Source organism: Babylonia areolata, chromosome 2 (genome assembly GCF_041734735.1).
Source record: "Babylonia areolata isolate BAREFJ2019XMU chromosome 2, ASM4173473v1, whole genome shotgun sequence".
In the NCBI taxonomy this organism is placed as follows: Eukaryota; Metazoa; Mollusca; class Gastropoda; order Neogastropoda; family Buccinidae; genus Babylonia; species Babylonia areolata.
The window spans coordinates 64,604,452-64,625,095 of record NC_134877.1 but is presented as its reverse complement, the minus strand read 5'-3'; the positions used below and the strand labels follow the sequence as shown (position 1 = coordinate 64,625,095).

The 20,644-nt window shown below is 43.0% G+C and overlaps 2 protein-coding genes across 2 annotated transcripts in view; one reads left to right on the top strand and one right to left on the bottom strand.

Annotated features, from left to right (window-relative positions):
* Positions 1-1,433: 1,433 nt before the first annotated feature.
* LOC143276189 (uncharacterized) lies at positions 1,434-7,261 on the bottom strand. The gene is made up of 3 exons (XM_076580633.1): positions 7,248-7,261; positions 6,266-6,480; positions 1,434-2,644 (listed from the first exon to the last, which is right to left on the bottom strand). The coding sequence occupies exons 2-3, from the start codon at positions 6,471-6,473 to the stop codon at positions 1,434-1,436; spliced, it is 1,419 nt and encodes a 472-aa protein (XP_076436748.1). The 5' UTR covers positions 6,474-6,480; positions 7,248-7,261.
* Positions 7,262-15,414: 8,153 nt separating this feature from the next.
* The window catches only part of LOC143278094 (galactose-3-O-sulfotransferase 2-like), a 6,516-nt gene continuing 1,286 nt past the window's right edge, over positions 15,415-20,644 (top strand). The window contains exons 1-2 of the mRNA XM_076583129.1: positions 15,415-15,440; positions 19,222-19,301. Coding sequence (XP_076439244.1) covers positions 15,415-15,440; positions 19,222-19,301 — 106 coding nt within the window. The remainder of the gene's footprint in view (positions 15,441-19,221; positions 19,302-20,644) is intronic.

Sequence of the window (20,644 nt, the reverse complement as noted above, 5' to 3'; positions counted from 1 at the left end):
CTTACACTAATCTCCTTCAAAGTAGTCCCCTTGGGCTGCCACACACTTCTCCCAATAGTTCTGCCACTGTCTGAAGCAGCGCTGGAACGCCTCTTTTGGGATGGCATGCAACTGATCCGTCGCATTCTGCATGATGTCTTCTCTGGATTGAAATCCGGTCCCTCTCAGAGGCATTTTCAGCTGTGGGAACAGCCAGAAGTCACACAGACCCATGTCAGGAGAGTAGGGAGCCTGATGAAGCACAGGTGTGCATCACCAGGGTTCTCAATTAGTCAATGACAATCTCATTTCGGGATGTTGAGGGCCTACCAGAACGTGCTTCACTTTCCACTGATGTGCGGCCATCTTTGAAGCCCTTGTACCACTCCTTTATTTGAGTGGTGCTCATTGCTTCGTCCCCGAAGGCCTGTTGAATCTTGCGAATCATTTCCATTTGGGAATCGCCAAGCTTGACACAAAATTTGATGCTGTAGCGTTGTTCAAGTTTTTCAGTCATTTTGTCAAAAACGAAAATCCAACGGCGCTCACTTACACTTCCTCACTCATTGGCGGTCTACGGTTGACTGACAGCTTCTGCAGGCAGGAAAAAAATCATGTATGCACATTTGGGTCGCCTACATACGTGCACCAAACCACACCTCCCTAGCTTCATTTGTTTATGCACAAAAAATTAAGGTCAGATACTTTTTTGAACACACCTTGTAGAGGCACATCACATTACGATTATCTGTGCTCTTGAAGTTGACTGTCTCTCCAAAAACTGCGAGCAACAAAGGCAATCAAGAGAGGCAAAACATGCGAAACAGCAGGCTTATTATTTTCCATTTTTTGTTTTATATTTTCTCTTTTTTTTTTTTTTTTTTTTTTACTGTGCATATTATACTTCATTGTACAAAGTTTGGTTGAAGCTATGGAGGCTATCAATTGAAGAAATGGAGGATAGTATGTTTGCTGCTTTTGCCTACGTCAATCGCCTTTGGCATTGCTCACAATTTTGAGTTAAAGTTAGATGCACATGTGCAAGATCCAAGATGGCTGTGGAACTTTCCAACGGTCTAATGTGGAAAATGACTGTGTGTGTGCATATATGTGTTTAATATATATGTGTGTGCCCTTCCAACTGCAAACTTGTCTTTTAGAAAATGTAGACCTTGTGGAAAGACATTAAAAAAATGATTCTCCATTAAATGATAAATATTTTTACTTCACAGTATACACCAGTTTAAAGACACAGCCAATGCTTGGTGAAAGAGAAATAGATGCTTATACGCTCACATCCACTCAGTCACACACACACATAGTGCATGTTAAGTCTAACAAGGGACTATGTTCTTTTGGCACAATCACGGTCATCACAGTAACTTCACATGCAGGCTATACTGCAGGTCACATGAAATAATACTGCTTTAAAACTTACCATCTCCTGCGTATGATTAACAACCAACCGCAGTGAACAGTGGCGGAAACTGGGGATACCTCTTAAAAAAGTCTGACAGGTTTAAAAAGTTTTTCAGGGGTGTTGGTACAGGCAGTTTGTTCACAGAGTCATGAATGTCACAAGGCTTCCTTCTCCTCAGCTGGTTTCGAACTGCAGTCCTGCACAGCTGCTGAAGAGACTTCTTCTCCTGCCTCCAGGTGTCCAGCACAGACGCACTCATCTTTGACCCCATCAGGGAAAAGTATTCATGGTCACTGGTGCAGTCACAAACCACCAGAAAATGCCAAAGGGCGATTTTCAAGTCATCATCGTGCACATGATTGGGAAGATTCTCAAAATAATCGCCCAGTTTGAAGAAGTCCAGCAAAGCGCCAGCGTTGACGAGGAGCTGCAGGATCTCAAAATCCACACGGACAGTCGCTTCACTCTCCCCACTGTTCAGCAGCATGCGAACTTCAGCTGTGGGGATTCTCTTCTCCCGCTTGTGGTAATCCAGGGACGTAGACAACACAGCTCTCATGTTCTGTCGGCTCAGTCGGTGCACTGCCACCTGCAAAGGGGACTGGCTAAAGAGGTCTGAACCATTCACCGACACACCTGATTCCAGAAGGAGCTTAATCATGTCCATATGCCGGAACATAATGCTGTGGTATAAAGCGGTCCTGCCGAACCTGTCCAAAGCGTTAATGTCAGCCCCTTTTGTCAGCAGGAACTGAAGCACAAAGCTGTGCTGTCCCTCCGCGGCTCTGTGAACTGCCGTCTTCCCCACATGGTCTCTGATGTTGAGGTCCGCCTCGCGAGAATGCAGAAGCTGCACAGCTTCCAGCTGACCTGTATAGCTGGCCAGCATCAGTGGGGTTAACCCACAGCCGTTTCTGCCATTGATGTCTGCACCATTGTCCAGCAGAAACTCCATCATGTCACAGCTGTGAACGTTCACTGCAATGTGCAGAGGCTGCTGAGCGTTGCCGTATGGTTCCCGGTAGTTCGTGTTAGCACCTGATTTTACCAGTACTTTCGCCAGAACAAAACTCTCCTTTTCAATGGCGTAGGTTAATGGTGTTTTGTTGAACATAATAATGCAGTTCAATTGAGTTCCTTCACTGATTAAATACTGGACAGCAGACAGGTTGTCCCTTTCTATGGCCTGCACAAGCTCAAACTGCAGCTCTTTTTGGGCCCTCCTCTGGTGCACTGGTCCACGTCCTGAAAAACAGACAACTCAGTCGTTAAGTCTGATGTGTGTGTGTGTGTGTGTGTGTGTGTGTGTCTGTGTATAAGGTTTTGGGTAGTATACCACTTTTTTTCAATGAACAAACTTGTGCGTGTGTGATTGAGTGAGTGAGTGTGTGTGTGAATGTGACATGAGTTGCCATCATTACAGGTTATCAAAGATATTCATCAATAATAACATTATGAATGAATGATATATGCATGCCTATACGGATAATAATCTAGTTGTAGCCACTTCATACATACACACACATTATATATATATATATATATATATATATACATCTAGAATTTTTTGTTTACAGAAGCTTAGAAATGTTGGTATAAATTCAAATATTCTTCAAAGTTATTATCGATGTTGTATCGAGTCTGTGCTTACAGTTTCATTTATGTGCTGGTATGGAAGTTTGGGAGTGAGGAGTAAGCGTGTTTTGAACGATGTCATGAGTGTATGCAGTAAAATTGTGGGAGTGAAACAAGCTAGTATGCAAGAGCTGTATGAAAGTCGAGTGGTTAAAAAAAGCAGGCAGATAGCAACTGACGACACCCATATTTTAGCAAAGTATTATGAGCTATTGCCATCAGGACGACGCTACAGAACTTTTAAGTTGAAATCCAGAGCTCTGAAGACTTTTATTCCACGTTCAATCCACCTTTTAAATTCTTGAGAACTGTGTGTGTGTGTGTGTGTGCGCGCGCACACTCTCATGTGAGACGTGTGAAAGTCCATGCATGATAGGCTGTACCTTGTTCTAGTTGTGGTGTGTGTGTGTGTGTGTGTGTTTACTGAGCTTAAAACGTGACAATTGGTTATAATGAATGTGCAATATGTAGAAAGAATAATGTGCAATATGCAGGATGAATGCACAATGGAATATGTCTAATGCTAACGTCCATATTCTAAATATATTTCTGTTTAATAATTACGATGTAATAATTAATTGCAATGTTTTTAAAAGCGATTATGTGAAATGCTTTTATTTGAGAAGATATCTTTATTACTCTTGTTTAATCAAGTTATCCGCGTGTGTGGGGTTGGTGGTGGTGGGGGGGGGGGGGTGCGGGTGTGTGCTGATTATCTGGTTGTGGTTTTCCGCAGTTCATCTTTATTCTCATCTTGTCTATTATAATCAATGTGGAGTATAGTAGGCTATGTTTATAATTATATTCAAATAATGTTTCTTAATTCTTTCTGATTTTACATTAAGAATACTAGTTATTACTTGCAGTGTGTGGATGTATGTATGAAACGATGTATGTGATATTTTTTACATTTGTATCTTCGTAATATTTGTAGGGGCTGTTGTTGGCTTTTACAGTTATGGTCCCCATGTTGTTTACTTGTCTATGTTGTGATAATGCACCTGACCAAATTTCTCCAGTTGGAGATAATAAAGTTATTATTATCTTATCTTATCTTATATGTATATGTGTGTGTGTGTGTGTGTGTGTGTGTGTGATTTTTTTTCCCTAAAAGTTACACTGAGATTATAAACACATTCATTATATATATGCATATTTAAAGAGTTAAAAACACTGAAACTGTTATTTACATTAACAATAGATGAAACATAATTTTGGAAATAGCAACAAGAACATACAAAATTTGTTTATAAACATCCATCCAATCATCTTCTTTTTCCAAGCCTTGGCAATATCATCTTATGTGAGTGAGTAGTGACTTTTCATGGAAATATGTTCTTTCCATGAAAAAGCACACCCAAATAATATTTTGAACATAACTTTTAACTTATTTTATTTTCATTCAAATCATAACAGCAAACTGTTGTTTGTTTTGTTAAATGGAGACAATTTAATCCACCATCTATGAAATCAGTTTGACAACGTGAACATGCCTGATCTGAACAGAAAGGAAATCGGAAGGAATGTCAGACCCCTGCCGGAGTCTGCACTAGTTGGGTCACGGTTAAGTATGTGTAATTAAATTCTGTTTTCAGCTTATCTTTCATTTGATGCACAGCAGAACCAATAATTTTTTACTTTGTAGTCTAAGCAAATTTCAGTTTGGCCACCACAAAAAACAAACAAACAAAAGCAACAACAACAACAAAAAGCTGAGATTCTGAACGGTAATATCCCAAACTAAATTCAGCTGCTCAGAAGTTGGGAAGAAAATCAAAAGAACCTTGTTTACAATTATCTCCCTTGTCACCCACTCGGAAACAAAACTGTATTGTATTTTTCTGTTTGTCACAACAGATTTCTCTGTGTGAATTTTGTGCTGCTCTCCCGTGGCAGAGTGCATCACCACTGTGCAGCACCACTTTTTTTTTCCTGTCTGCAGGTATATTTGTTTCATCATCAAATTAGTTGTTTTTTTTTGTTTTTTTTTTGTTTTTACAAAGAATTTTGCCAGGGACAAGTGTTGCCATGGATTCTTTTTTTTTTTTTTTTGCTGCCCCATCCTCTGCGCCATTTCAGTGGCATTACTCTCACGCCGCTCATTTAGATTCCCCCATACACGGCCACACCCGGGTTCGTCCGTCGCAGTTCCAGCATCGGCAGTCCACAGGGAACCATCGATGTTAGGTCGCCTCGAGGCCACACACCAGAGGAGACCCTGCACTGCTGTTGAGTCACTTCGATGGTGTTCAGTGGTGCCTGTTCTGTTTTAACGTACTTAGGATACCACCTACTAAGCCCCCTACTAACGACAATAATGGCTTAGTCGCGGAGCCAGACTGAGTGAGCGTCTCTCCCAGAGTGGAGACCGCCACCACGTCCCTCAAACAACAGCCCCCCATGAATCTGCCGACACTGACGACATTGACAGAACTCACCCCAAGCACGGAAGTGGAGGGTATCGAAACTGAGGTCACCATGAGAGCAGGGCATGAAAGGCCACAGACTTTGAGACTTTTTTTTTTTTTTTAATGTTGATGACGATGGAGGAGGAGGATGACGATGATGATGACGATGTTGCTATGGAGGTCATTTTGGTTTGGGACTGCGTGACAAGGCTGTACTCTACGCTTCCTGTCATAATGATATCCCGGCGTTAACCAGGCCCGAGAGATACAGACACTTGCAGTGTTGGTCAGGTAATTAGAGCAACACACCCAAAGACGCATCCTTGAAGTGGATGACACTCGACTGTGTGGTCCCAGTCTCCCCATTTAAGCCCACAGCACACTCAACTCTGGGTAGGAGCCGGCCACGGGCCGAAAAACCCACCTCCGCTGGGATTCGAACCCGCGTCCTCCCAGCCGTCAGTCCGCGATGCTAACCACTTCGCCACGGCAGCTGGTGTGCCATGGATTCTTTTATGTGCGACAAGTGCATGGTACACATGGTACATTGGTTTATCATCTAATCCAAATAATTAGGAACCAGACCATCGCTCAATTCTCAAGGAGAAAATTCTGGTGAGTGTGGGATTCGATCCCGCACACTCAGATTCTCTCCCTTCCTGTTTGGAAGTGTTATCACTAACTAGACCATCGATACCACTCCATTACCAACCAGTTTTCTGTGACAGTTCTCAAACAGAATATAAAAGTGAGGGACATAATGAGGAAGGTCAGAAGGTCAGAGAGAAGGGCAGGGTGAAGATCAGGGACCTTAGGTTCAAACCTTGTGACCCTGTTGAAATGAAAGTGCTGGTCAATATCAGTGACTGAGATGGTGGTGGTGGTGGTGGTGGTGGTGGAGGATCAAACTGTATGACCCGGTTACTCTGACGATAATGCCTGACCGCTGACACAGAATCAGATGGTGTTTCAAACTGGTCCTTGTGCCTTCCATCCTCCTCCTGCTGAAGATCTGCAAGGTTTGTTGCCATCCTGGAACTGCAAAAATGATAATAATAATAAGTGATGATCTAAAATCGTAATCATATTATTATTACAGTTGGATGCAATGTCATCCACATTTCATTCAACAGATATTGAAACAGCAGTAATTTATATGTATACACAAAATATCAATTACTGGTTAGAAAAACAAAAACAAGAAGAAACACACTACAAAACAACACGGGTGATATATATATATATATATACACATTATATATACATATATATATAATTATATATATAACACACAACAATCAAGGGAAGAAAAAGAAATGGAAACTGATGCGTGAAATTCTTGTATTTTATTGTTGCAGTGTATATCAGCATAACAGACTTAAGGAGCAGTCTTCAGAAACTAGCTGATACACAGTTACACATCATCTTGTGCTTGCCACACATGTTTCTCAGTATGTAGTTTTATTCGGCAGAACGACGAACATGCTTCGTAGGGGTGGGAGGGAGGGGCTTCAAACGTCGAACAAGCCAAGTCAATATACACATGTAGCTTTATCATGTATCAACTTCTACACTCATAGAAGTCATGGACATGCATGATAGTTCACATCATTGTGATGAAAGTGCGCAGTTGTTTCGCAAGTCGTTTTGTTGCTAATTTGCTTTAAATACTTCTGGTTGTCATTGCCTTTTCATATTTCTGACGTCTGCTTCAACTGTTAGAAAATCATCCATGCTTTTAACAGCAAATATATGTAATCAGTTGACAGATTATTGTATCACTTCCATGCACGCTTTCAGCCCACCGGTTTCTCCGAAGCATCTTCTGCTGCAGAGCAGGAAATGACGAACATGAGTTTGTTTTTACCAAAATTATCCCAAATAAACCAAAGCTGCATGACACCCGTCAAAGTCACACACACAATGATAAAACCATTTAAAATCATAAACTAAAACCATTTGAAATCATAAACCAGCTTGAAACGACAAAATTCAACATATTGGCAAATACGTTTTGGATGTAACTCGAAGCTACGCACCATTTCCAAGTTCTATGAATTTACTTAAATTAAGTTGTGCTTTCTTCCACTGCGCGAAGAATTGGTCGGACTGATAAACCGAACATTGACATATGCGACTGATATTTGCGTGGTATGATCAACTTGTTTCGAATTACAATATTTTTAGGACATCCTAAGACAAAATGAAATTCATCCCCAACACTTCCTATATAACACTCCTTGCAAAATTTGTTTTCTCTGTTTACACGTTCTGTTCTTCAGTCTTCACTGAGTAATCAGTCAGTCGTCGATTTGCAGCGGTTTGGTGATTACTCCAGTCGGCAACTGACGAAACTTTATTGAAGGAAAAATGCCGTATGTATCTGGAAGTTGTGAGATATATTTTTCTTGACAAAAGTCAAGTTTGATGCTCCTATAGAACAGACATTTAGTGCTATCTTCAAACGATTTTCTTCATGACTGAACTATGATGAACATATCTTTTATACTTTGCGTGATATTAAGACAACGAAAAGAAATCCTTTCTTCGGAATGTTTGCCATGTCCTGGGAGAGAAAGAGAGAGAGAGAGAGAGAGAGAGAGAGACAGACAGACAGACAGAGTCCTGACAGAGAAACAGACAGACAGAGAGAGAGAGGCTCCTCTGTTCACACTGGCACACACACACACACACACACACACATTATATATATATATATATATATATATATATATATATATATATATATATATATATATTCACAAGGAATGGAGGGTTGGCAGTCAGTAGACGTTCAGACTTGAGACATGGTCTTGCATCTATTTCCGAGTGTGAAAACACAGCGTCATTGTGACTGCAAGACTCGTCGTGCGTGCTGTGAGAAAAAAACGTCCCAGTCTTCGTCACCTCCGTCGTGGGGGCCTGTGCTTCTTGTTTCCAAGCAGTTTCTCCACGGTGCTACCCCCACCCCCACCCCCTGTCTCTCTCCCTCTCACTCTGTGTGTGTGTGTGTGTGTGTGTGTGTGTGTGTGTGTGACAGTGTGTGCGTGTGTGTGTGTGTGTGTGTGTGCATTTTACTTATATATGGGATTTATTTTTTTGATGTTTTCATTTACACATTGTTGTACAGTATCTTATTTTTATGATACCTTACACGCACACACACACACACACACACACACACAGTGAGAGGGAGAGTGGGGGGGCGGGGGGGCGGGTTAGCACGGAGAAACAATCTGTGTGTGTGTGTGTGTGTGTGTGTGTGTGTGTTTAGTTTATCGGCAGCACCTGTGTTAAATACTTATTTGGCAGCTGGACTAAAGCCGGGGAAGGGGTGGGAGCAGGCGTGGGGGTGGAAGAGGGGAGGGGTGGCGGTGTAAAGGGTGTGGGAGAGGGGCGTTTAGAGAGAGGCCAGTTGGGATCGGGGAGGGGGGAAGAGGACAATGTAGCCCGGCCTAGCGAACTGTTACCACTGGCATTTCATTCTTTTGATTACTTGCTTTAAAACGTTCAGTCGTGCTATGCATGTATAGTGGTTGCGCGGCGCCATTAAAAGGTAGGCCTTCCATGGTTTTACAATTTTTATTTCTATCTATTTTCAGATGTAGCTTTTCTTTTTAACGGACCTGTCTCACTTATCAAGTTTGCCGGCCCACAGAACTAATGGCATCTTTGATGCCATTATGCCTCAAACTGACGTCCGTTTTGTCGTCAGTAACAGCCGTTTGTCTGTTTATTAACGTCGCTTGTGATTTGGATACTGGTTATTTCTGTTGTTGTCTTCACTTACTGCTGTCTTCCAAACGCCATCAAAACTGATGTCACGATCAATTCAGTAATGCACGTAGATAGCTTTTACCGAACCCATCACTTCGATTTTTACAGCATTACAATTCACTTTGTTCTAGTGCGTTTGCATTAATGTTTAAGTTCAAAGAAATAAAGTACTTATAGGGAAGGGATTAATGTTTGAACACTCTTTATGATGGTATAATGTCAAATGTATCTTGTGAAATGTACACCTGCACTGTCAATGCTGTGCACAACTAGTTTGTTACCTTTTTGATACCATGATGTCCATGTTGTCGTCGCCAACATTGTGTTCACTGTGTTGTTCATTTTGTTCTACAGCTCCATGGACTGAAGCATCATTGTGTGATAGTCAGGCGTGTCCGACTGTAACTATCAGAACAGCAGCGGAGGCAACTGCTGTTCCGACTATCTAGGCTAGAATTTGTTCACAGTTGAAAGTGTCTTGCCCAAGTTTACATCCCCACTCTCTCGGCCAAGCGGGTTTTAGGATAGTCCGCGTTAGGATAGTCCCCAGCTAGCCCATCATTAAAATCTTGTAGTAATGTGAGAGTACGTGGCAAGGGCTGTGAAGTAGAGGCACACAGAGGTAAGAATGCGGAATTATTTATTCGTTTAAAGAACAACTGAGGAGGTTACAGTTCAGCCATCTTGGATGCCCCGCGCCTTGCGAGTTCCGCCCCTTGCATATACTACATATTCCCCCCCCCACGCCCCTTTAAAACTATTAATAATCATACAAATAATGTGAACGGAAAATGTTCTGGTTGGCTGTCTCTATCTCAGTCTCAGTTGAATTCTACAATTAAAAACGAAAAGCATAAATCATTATTTTAAACAAAAAGGTCAATTAACACTACTGTTCTGCTCCGCCTCCCCCATCTGAAAGGTAAAAAAGAAAAAAAAAAAGTATGTTCTGAAAAGGCTTTTTTTTTTCTTTTCTTTTTTTTTCATTCCGGATCCGGCTCAATTTCTGTCCAAACATCTCTGAACTACTGCACAACATAATCTTTGAAATGTGCTGGTAGTCTCTGGTGACGACTGGCAGGCTGAGAGGCTGGCTTAGGTGCCGGATTTGGTGCTGCAGCCCCCTCCAAACTGCAGGGCCCTCGGTCCTGCGACGGGCTTGGTGCTGCCGTTACCTCACCAGTGCTGGGTCTCGGGTCCTGTGGCTGCATCGTTCTCGAGTCTATCAGCGGCGTGGACTCTGGTTGGTCCACCCCTGGTGACAGCTACAATGATGGCTGTGGGCTCAATGGTGGTACTGGTAGAACATCAAGCTCGGGCTGACCGAGCTGTTGGTCCGGCTCCTGAGACTCCTGTTGGTTGCTGGCCCGTGACAGTGCGTGGTCGACATGTCGCTTCATGTGACGGCCGTCCACCACTGGAACCAGATAAGACAGGGGTCCTGTAGCCTGCATCATCACCCCTGGCAACCACTTCTTGCCCACTGAAAAATTCTTGATGTACACCTGATCACACGCTACATAGTTTCTCTTTTCAGCATGATCATGGTTCAGTTTCTGTTGCAGCTGCCTCTGGGCAACTCGCCGATCCACTACAGGCTGGATTAGGTCCCAACGTGTCCGCACCTTCCTATTGAACAGGATTTCTGCTGGTGACAACCGTGTGGTTGTCTGATGAGTGACCCGATATGCGGACAAGAGTCGGGAAACTCGAGTCTCTATGTGTCTCGCTCGTCATTTTCTTCAGGCCTTGCTTCAAAGTCTGCACAGCCCGTTCGGCTAGCCCGTTGGTGGATGGATGATAGGGTGCTGACTTAATGTGCCTTACTCCATTCTTGTGCATGAATTCCTCGAACTCCTTACTGGAAAAACAGGTCCTGTTGTCTGTGACCAAGGTTTCTGGTAAACCATGAGTTGCGAAAGACTGGCGTATTTTTTCAATGGTTGCGTTTGACGTGGATGTGTTCATGGGGTATGCGTCTATCCACTTAGAGCGAGCATCTATGATGACCAAGAACATCTTCCCTAAAAAAGGACCAGTGTAGTCAGCATGTAGTCAGTCGGGTCCATGGGTGATCCGGCCATTCCCAAGAATGGAGAGGAGCACTGGTGGGCTGGTTCCAAAGACTCTGACATAGCTGACACCCTCTCACTGTAGCTTCGATTTCACTGTCCATGTTTGGCCACCAGATATACGATCTCGCAAAGTTCTTCATTCGAATCATTCCTGGATGGGCGTCATGCAAGTCCTGTAACAAAATCTTGCGGCCTTTGGGTGGCACTACCACCCGAGTTCCCCACAGCAGGCAGCTGTGCAGTACACTGAGTTCTGTTTTCCGAGCCAAGTATGGTCTGAATCTCTGGTCTGGATGGTCTTCAGGCCAGACTTTCAAGACAAAGCTTTTTACTTGTGCAAGTACTGGGTCGTTGTCAGTCCACTGACGAATCTGGCTGGCCGCGACAGGCATGGTCTCCACTTGATCCATTAGGAGAATGATCTCCCCTGGTTCGAGCTCGGTTTCTACTGTCATCTCGAGTGGCAGCCTGCTGAGACCATCAGCGTTACTGTTTCCAGCCTTCCTTGAACTTGAGGTCGTACTCATATGCCGCCAAAGTCACTGCCCAGCGTTAATTCGGGGGCGACCATGCTGGGGATTTGTCTGTTCTGCCCAAAGAGCCCCAACAATGGCTTGTGGTCTGTATAAATGTCAAACATGTGACCATACAGGTACTGGTGGAACTTGTTCACCCCATAAACTATGGTGAGTGCTTCCTTCTCCACCTGACTGTAATTCTTCTCTGCACTGTTCATCGTCCTAGACGCAAACGCCACTGGTCTCTCACTACCATCCTCCATCCGATGTGATATCATGGCTCCAAGCCCATAGTTTGAGGCATCATAGGAGAGGATGATGTCTTTAGTGGAGTCAAAATGGACCAGTACCTGGGGCGAACGAAGTAGTTGTTTGGACTCTAACTACGCATTTTCTTGCAGTTCTTCCCAGGACCAAGGGTCATCTTTCTGCAGCAGGGAGTACAGGGGGGCCAGCACCGTTGACAGGTCTGGCAGGAATCTGGCGTAATAGTTCACCATACCCAGATAAGCCTGTAGTTGTTTGACATCTACCGGTCTAGGCATCTCCTCAATCGCACTGACTTTCTCTGGCACAGGGCGGATACCCTTCTGGTCGATCCTGAGACCCAGGTAGAGTACCTCAGTGGCCATGAAAACACACTTGTTCTTTTTCAGCTTGGCCCTAGCCTCTTTCAGTTTTGTCAACACCATTCGTTGCGCCTTCAAGTGTTCTTCCCGCGTCTTTCCGGATAATAAGATGTCGTCAATGCGATCATAGACACTTCGCAGCCCTCGCAACAGTTTTCCATGGTACACTGAAAAATACCTGGCGCTGATGACACCCCATTAGGCAATCTGTTGTAGCGGTAAAGGCCCTGGTGTGTGTTGATGGTGGTGAATTTTTTGGAGTCCTCATTCAGTTCCAGCTGCTGGTATGCCTGCGTCAAGTCCAATTTGGAGAAAAACTTTCCTCTACTGCGTTCCGCCAACAGGTCGTCCGTTTTGGGAATGGGGTAGTTGTCTAACTTGGACACTGCATTCACAGTTACTTTGTAGTCTCCACAGATGCAGAGACTTTTGTCTGGCTTCACCACTGTGACAATGGGCGCCGCCCAGTCTGAAAATTGCACTTTCTCAATGGTTCCCTCTGACTCTAATCTATCCAGCTCTTGGCCTACTTTTTCACGTAGAGCATAAGGGACTGGGCGTGGTTTGGAGTAGCGTGGTTGGGCTGCATGGTCCATGAAAATGTTGGCTTAAACACCTTTGAACAGTTCTGAGGCCTCATTCAGAATTTTTTCTAGTTCTGGATCAGTAGTGCCTTCTGTCACCGTCTGACACCAGTTCTCGGGCCAGTCCAGTTGGATGTGTTTCAGCCAGTCTCGACCCAGCAAACAAGGTCCAGGTCCCTTCACCACAATTACCTCGAGGATCCTTGGGGACTTTTTTTGTATGTCACTGAGCACTGGCCTGCTCCCAACACCGGAATCCCTTCACCTGTGTACGTTTTCAATCTTCGGTTGGACGCCTTCAGTGGAAAACATGCCCTCTGTCTAATCCTTTTCAATGTCTCTTCATTGATCACCGTCACCGAGCCCCCCCGTATCAATCTCCATCTCTACGGAGACGCTCTCCAGTTCCACTGTAGCCAGGTATGGTGTTTCTTTGCTCTCCACCTTAAAAACAGACAACAAATCTGCGTCAGGTTCGTCGTCCACTTTTTTTGATGGGTCCGCATGAACTTGGGTTGCTCCTCAAGTCCCTCTTGTGTCGTTCACGTTCAGCACGAAACAACCTGCACTCTCGCTGAAGATGGCCTTTCTTTTTACAGTACCAGCATTCAAGGTCTTTCAATGAACGATCTCTCTTCACTACTTTGACATCTACTCTATCCTCCTGTCGACCTTCCACCTTGTCAATGTTAACTGTGCTCTGACTTCCCCCAGCTGTGACCCCACAGCGTTCTCCTGCAGATCTACAGCACTCTTTTCTGCTGACTCCATAGCCATGGCAACATCAAACGCTCACTCAAAAGTCAAATCTTTCTCAGACAACAAGCGTCTTTGAATGGTCTTTGAATGCGATTATTGTTAATACCCCAGACTAATCTATCCCTCAGCATCGAATCAAGTGACTCACCGAAGTTGCAATCTTGCGACAGATTAGGTAGCTGCGATACATATTTTGCAACTGATTCCTGCTCGTGACGTGAACGCGTGTGAAACTTGAACCTCTGAACGATTTCAGACGGTTTGGGCTGGAGGTGATTTTGAAGGAGTGTTTTCAGTTCCGCAAATGTCTTGGTCCCAGGTTTGGCTGGAGCAAGTAAATCGCACATGAGCTTGTATGTAGATCCACCACACGCACTCAAAAATATGGCTCTCTTCTTGTTCTCCTCAGTAATGTTATTGGCGACAAAATAATATTCCATACGTTCTGTATACTGACCCCAATCTTCCCCTTCTGCAAGTCCGAACTCCTTGAGTTGTCCAAAAGCAGACATCCCCGTCGCCAAGCGAAGTAGAGGCACACACAGGTAAGAATGCGGAATAATTTATTCGTCTAAAGAACAACTGAGGAGTTTACAGTTCAGCCATCATGGATGCCCCGCGCCTTGTGAGTTCCGCCCCTTGCATATACTACAGGCTGTGATTTATTAATAGAGATATTTAAAGAATTTAAAACATCCTTGATCGCAAGTGCCAAGTTGTGACAAGGTACACTTGGGTGGTAAGGGACTTTAATTTATTGTTTGGATAAAAGGATTTAAACATTAAAGGATGAATTTGGATCTATATTGTGATGGATCAATATCCTGTCTGCGACGTCACTTGTGTAGCCAAGTGGTTTATTATTAAAGGGGGTGGTACAAAAGAATTACTAATGATTTACTGAATTAAAGGATAGAAAAGAATTCCTATGCAGGCCAGGAACATGTAGAGGCCAGTTACAAAGGGTTTTCTATTGTTTTATTTACAATATTATGAGAAGATAAAAGAGAAGAAGATAAGAAAACAGTGCAAGAGATATGGCGATGACGCTAGCCGTTGTCAGGGAACAAACACAACACACACTGCTTGCGACACGACACAGCAAGAGAGAGAGAGAGCAGGCTCCAGTCAGCGACTGGCTAGGTGGAAAAGTGACCAGTGATCACCCACTCCGTCTGCGTATGCAAGTTAAGCGAACTGCACTGACGCAAGCGTGGCCCGTGAAACAAAAGGTCCCCAATCAGGCAAAATCTTATTAGAATTGTGCTTGTTACAAGGTTGTTCAGTGATAGATTTCTAAATGATTCCTGAATCAATTTACTTTGAATAGGTCGCAAAAGAAAGAGCTCAGCACTTACTTTCTAATGAGTATAAAATGAAGTGCTGATTATTTAAGATGAATTTATAATCTTAATTTAAGTCACCTGAAAAGGGTCAGTTTTAGCGAGCTCATTGCGGAAAATTACAAACTGCGTTAAATCAGTTTAACGAAGGCAAACACAAATGGAACAGATTTAAAGATGAATTTGCGACGATTCTTCCAGTATATAATACTTGTAGTTTACTGATCTGACAAAAGAGATATTTAATAAAACATGCTGCAGCAGAAACACAAGTTTCAGCTCACCCAATGGCGTCGGGCGACACCATGTTATGGTGTGAATGTCGTAAAGTGTCGACAATGAAAATCGGCTTTGTATCTTCTAAATACCTGATCTATTCTCATCCAAACACTATAATGGTGTGGTTTTAGTTTCCAACAGCAGTCACATACAGAACTGTAGACTGTAGCATTAAGTGTGACAGAAAGACAAAATTACGTAAGCTTAGGGTCAGCTGAAATCCTTACACTGACGAAGGATTAAACTGAAATCAAGTATGCTTCTAACTAATTTAAGTGGGTGTGTGAAGCACAACAAATATAATATTACAGTGAACGATACAGAGACTTGATTTAATAAATGTTTAGAGAATAGGTCTAGAATGGGCTTTGCGTTCAAACCGGGAATGGCGTCACACATTATGAGTGAGTCATTGAAGACCAGCGTGTTAGTTGCTGAAAAGGCGTCAGCTTTCAGCTTGCTCTGTGAGATGAGCCACGGTCATCTGTGGTCAGACGAGCACTTGGCTACAGTAAACCCCAATACCTGTCTCTGATTGTCTTCGACAGGGCTGTAATTTTCAACGTCACTGGTGGTTTTTCTTTATTTTTTTTTAATTGTCTCGAAGAATGTGTTTTCTTTGACACTTTTTGCTATTAAAAAAAAAAAAAAAAACCCTCATTTTCTTTGACAGCGTTTTTCTAGTCCGTGTTATTATTGGCTTTAGTTCTATGTTCTTTGGGTTCTGTAAGTTTCTCTGCAACTGTCGGCTGATGAGCAGGGCTGGGCTGCTCAGCGTTAATGATTTATCCAGTCGTGAGTTTATGCTGCTTCCATACACTTAGGGCAAGTCATGCAAGGCTTTCACAACTCACCTGTGATAACAACTTAATCCAAAGGGAATCATGAAAAAAAAAAATCCAAAATAACATCGCAAAGCTGTTTATATCAGTGGCAAAATGACTTACATTAATGTGACCTTGACTTCTGGGTTTTATATTTACAAATCATTTATGTTCTGGCCAAAACAAATCTCAGTTCTATTAATGAAAATTGCACTTAAGAAAAAGAAAGAAGAAAAACAAAAAACAAAAACAACAAACTTTCAATCACGCTTCTACATATTTCTAATTTGCCATGTTGTGACCTTGTTTCTATATATTAGTTTTGTTCTCACCATGACCAGTCATTGCCGCCCGGTACCGAATCGTATGGAAATTGTATGCAATGTACACACAGTCTTAATTAAAAATTTATTTATATATATATATATATAAGAAGTAAAGGAATACTTTAAAAAACACACCAAAAAACCCTGGTGCAAGACCATCACACCATCGATCGCCTCACAGAAAGAATGAAACGAAACGAAACGAAACGAAACGAAACGAATTTATATTTCACGAGGGTAGTGGAGAAAGCACAGCTGCTTTTTACATCCAGCCCTTAAAGGCAAAAAAGAAAGAAAAGCGAAAAAAAAAAAAAAAAAAAAAAAAAAGCAATGGCAAAACACTCACACAGATACACACACACAGACACAGACACACACACACACACACACACACACACACAGACACACACTCGCACACACACACACACACACACACACACACACACATGAAAATAAAGCGCATGTACACAACCTTACTAAGTAAGAAAGAGGGAGTGGCCATAAGTCCAACTTTTTTAAGGTGGAGCACGAGCCATTAATAATCAATGGAATATTGGTGTCTCCAAGTCAACAGTGCGCAAATTTCTTCAAATGGATCAGTCTCTCTGGTGATGGTGGTGATGTGTGTATCGGGGTGGGGTGGGGGTGGGGGCGGCGGCTGGGTGTGTGCACGCGTGAGCCGCCATTGCTGTCTGTGATTTTTAGATGTAGAGGGGCTGATGATTGAATGTCGTTTTGATACCCTTATATCCTTCTATTTCAAGCCAATAAAGAGTCTTGACGTCTTGAAGTCTCTCCATCGACAGTTCCTTGGAGGATTGCTTTAACAACGTCACTGAATCGCGTTACGTGGTCATACCTGCGCAGCTTTCTTTTCTTAGTAACTGACGTCAACAGCTTTTCATAAGGTCCAACGAACTGCTTGATGGTTTGGTGCACTTGTTCATTGGTGATGGGATCAGTGTGTCCGATGTGTAGTACAGGTGCTTACTTATAAAGAAATCTATCGATGCAGTGTTCTGGATTTCTTCTTTTTCTTCTTCTTCGTGGGCTGCAGCTCCCACCTTCACTCGTATGTACACGAGCGGGCTTTTACGTGTATGACCGTTTTTAACCCCGTCATGTAGGCAGCCATACTTCGTTTTCGGGGGTGTGCATGCTGTGTATGTTCTTCTTTCCATAACCCACTGAACACTGACATAGATTACAGGATCTTTAACGTGCGTATTTGATCTTCTGCTTGCGTATACACACGCATGGGGTTCAGGAACAAGCAGGTCTGCACATATGTTGACCTGGGAGATCAGAAAAATCTCCACCCTTTACCCACCAGACGCCGTTACCGAGATTCGAACCCCGGGACCTTCAGATTGAAAGTCTAACGCTTTCAGCACTCGGCTCGGCCATTGCGCGCGTCAACTGTTACTACCGTTCGTTGTTAGACACCTGAAATAAACCCCTTTTACTGCGGACAGCTGTCACACACCTGAACCAACAAAATCAACTCAGTCTCTCTCAAACATTGAACTCTGTCAATAACAGTGCCTTTAAAACTGTGTAAACATGAAATTACACCATTATTTTCATAGTCAACAAAAAGCAACCAAATAACATGTGTAGGGGGAGACCGGATCAGGCTGACACAGGAAAGGTTGATTTTAAGTCACATTTTGAGCTGTATTAACTGTTGCAGACAAACACATCCACAATGCAGTCATCACATCCAACATTGATTCTTCAAAAACCGCTTGTGTCTGTCTTTTCTTGTCATTTATTACACACACACACACACACACACACACACACACACACACATATATATATATCGTTTTTGGCCAGAACAGTATAATACATAATTTTCACCAAAACGGCGCGGTCATTGGCTTATTTTCTTGAAAATGCTTATGGTCTCAACGTGCCCCAAATCACTCTCTCAAGCTGCCACAGTCTCGATAACCATGAAAAAAAGAAAAAGATTCAAATAGTAATCAATAATTTAGCAGAATTAAGCTAATTTGTATCACTAGATTTATTCATTTTACCTTGAAAAAGAACAATTGTTGTTTTCTTTTATATTGTACCCCAGTACCCAGGTAACAACAATGAAAGCTGCCATAACTATGTGGCTTCTTTGTGGCATTGTTTTTTTGTTTTTTGTTTTCAGGATAGAACTATTTATTGATTTCAATGGCAGTTTTTCGCACTTTGTAAATGAGCAAAATTCGTAGACTGGAGTAATTAAAGAATAAGTTTCTATTTGTGTTTTACTTAAAGACAACAACAAACAAATTGATATATATTGAATCAAAGTAGATTTTTTTATGCAAGAAAAAGAGTTGGAAGCGGGAGTTGTTCAAAATTGCTCAATCAGACCTACATGGTTGCGGCTCTGATGTATCGATATAGATATAGCGGCGAACGTCACAGTATTTTTCCCCCGGCGTTTTAAGAAATTATTTGGTTCTTTGTTAGCATGCAGAAATGTTTTATCAGACGAGGCAAATGGTACATATTGAAGGGATGTTTTAAATTCCTTTGAAACGATTTATGTATCTATTTGTCAAGGTGAATATAAAAAAGATTCAAAGTTAATCAATTGCCAACTTAATTAATGCTTGCCACCTTCTGACGTTTGCGAAAGGGCCACAGTGAGCTTTGGTTTCAGGATACAGGATATCGACACACAGTCACTGCTCTTCACCGTCTATTCCCAGGCCTGGCTGCAAACACTGACAGCTGCAGATGGCATGGCTCAAGCGGTATGTCTTTCAGCAACAATCTACCCAAACATTTGACTGTTTTCGTCACTTCAGTTTCGTTTCAAGTTTTGTCACTGAATCCCCCCCCTCCTCTCTCTCTCTGTTTCTCAGTCTCTGCCTTTTTGTCTGTCAGTCAGTCTGTCTGCCTGTCTGTCTCTCCATCCCTACTCTACCTCTCTCCTCCCCTCTGCCTGTCTGTCTTTCTCCCCCCTCCTCTCTCTCTCTATTACACAGTCCACCACATCAAAATGTACACATGATAAAGAAAACTCTGCTTGAATTCATTTGGTATAAAATATTTTTTTTAAAAAGGGGGGGGGGGGAAGCGGGGGCAAAGAAGACACACACACACACACACACATACACACACACACACACACACTCTCTCTCTCTCTCTCTCAAACACACACACACACACACACACACACACACACACACACACAAGAAACAACTGTTAAAAACTGTCATCATGTGACAGTTTCACACAGACAGTTCTAACTGTATCATGTGACAGTTTCAAACAGACAGTTCTAACTGTATCATGTGACAGTTTCAAACAGACAGTTCCAACTGCGTGGGGCTCAGATACCCCCCCTCAGCATTACTGCTGCTTAAAAACAACAACAAATGAATGATGATATGAATACTTACATAGCGCTTATCTTCGGTCGGAGACCAAGCTCTGAGCGCTTTACAATCTCGGGGTCATTTGCACAACAGGCTGCCTACCTGGGTAGAGCCGACTGACGGCCACCGTTAGGCGCTCATCATTCGTTTCCTGTGTTATTCAATCAGTTTTCAGGCACGTACGCATACACTCAGAAAGAATGTAGCATTTTACGTGTATGGCCGTTTTGTTTATGTACCCCTGCCATGTAGGCAGCCATACACCGTTTCGGGGGTATGCATGCTGGGTATGTTCTTGTTTCCATATACCCACCGAACGCTGACATGAACAGGATCTTTAACGTGCGTATTTGATCTTCTGCGTGCGTATACACACGCGGGGGGTTCAGGCACTAGCAGGTCTGCACATATGTTGACCTGGGAGATCGGAAAAATCTCCACCTTTTACCCACCAGGTGCCGTTACCGAGATTCGAACCCGGGACCTTCAGATTGAAAGTCCAACCCTTTAACCATAGGTTATTGCGCCCGTCAATAAACAGCCTGTGTACCTACTAAACCTTTTAGAGATGAATTGTAACCACCACCACCACCCCTCCTCATCCCCGCTGATTCTGTTTCAGATTCAAACTGGTCTTGTCGGTGCTTGCTGTCATCAGCGGTGCATTGGTCTTTTCTCCACTTTGGTGCTGGAGGCATAATC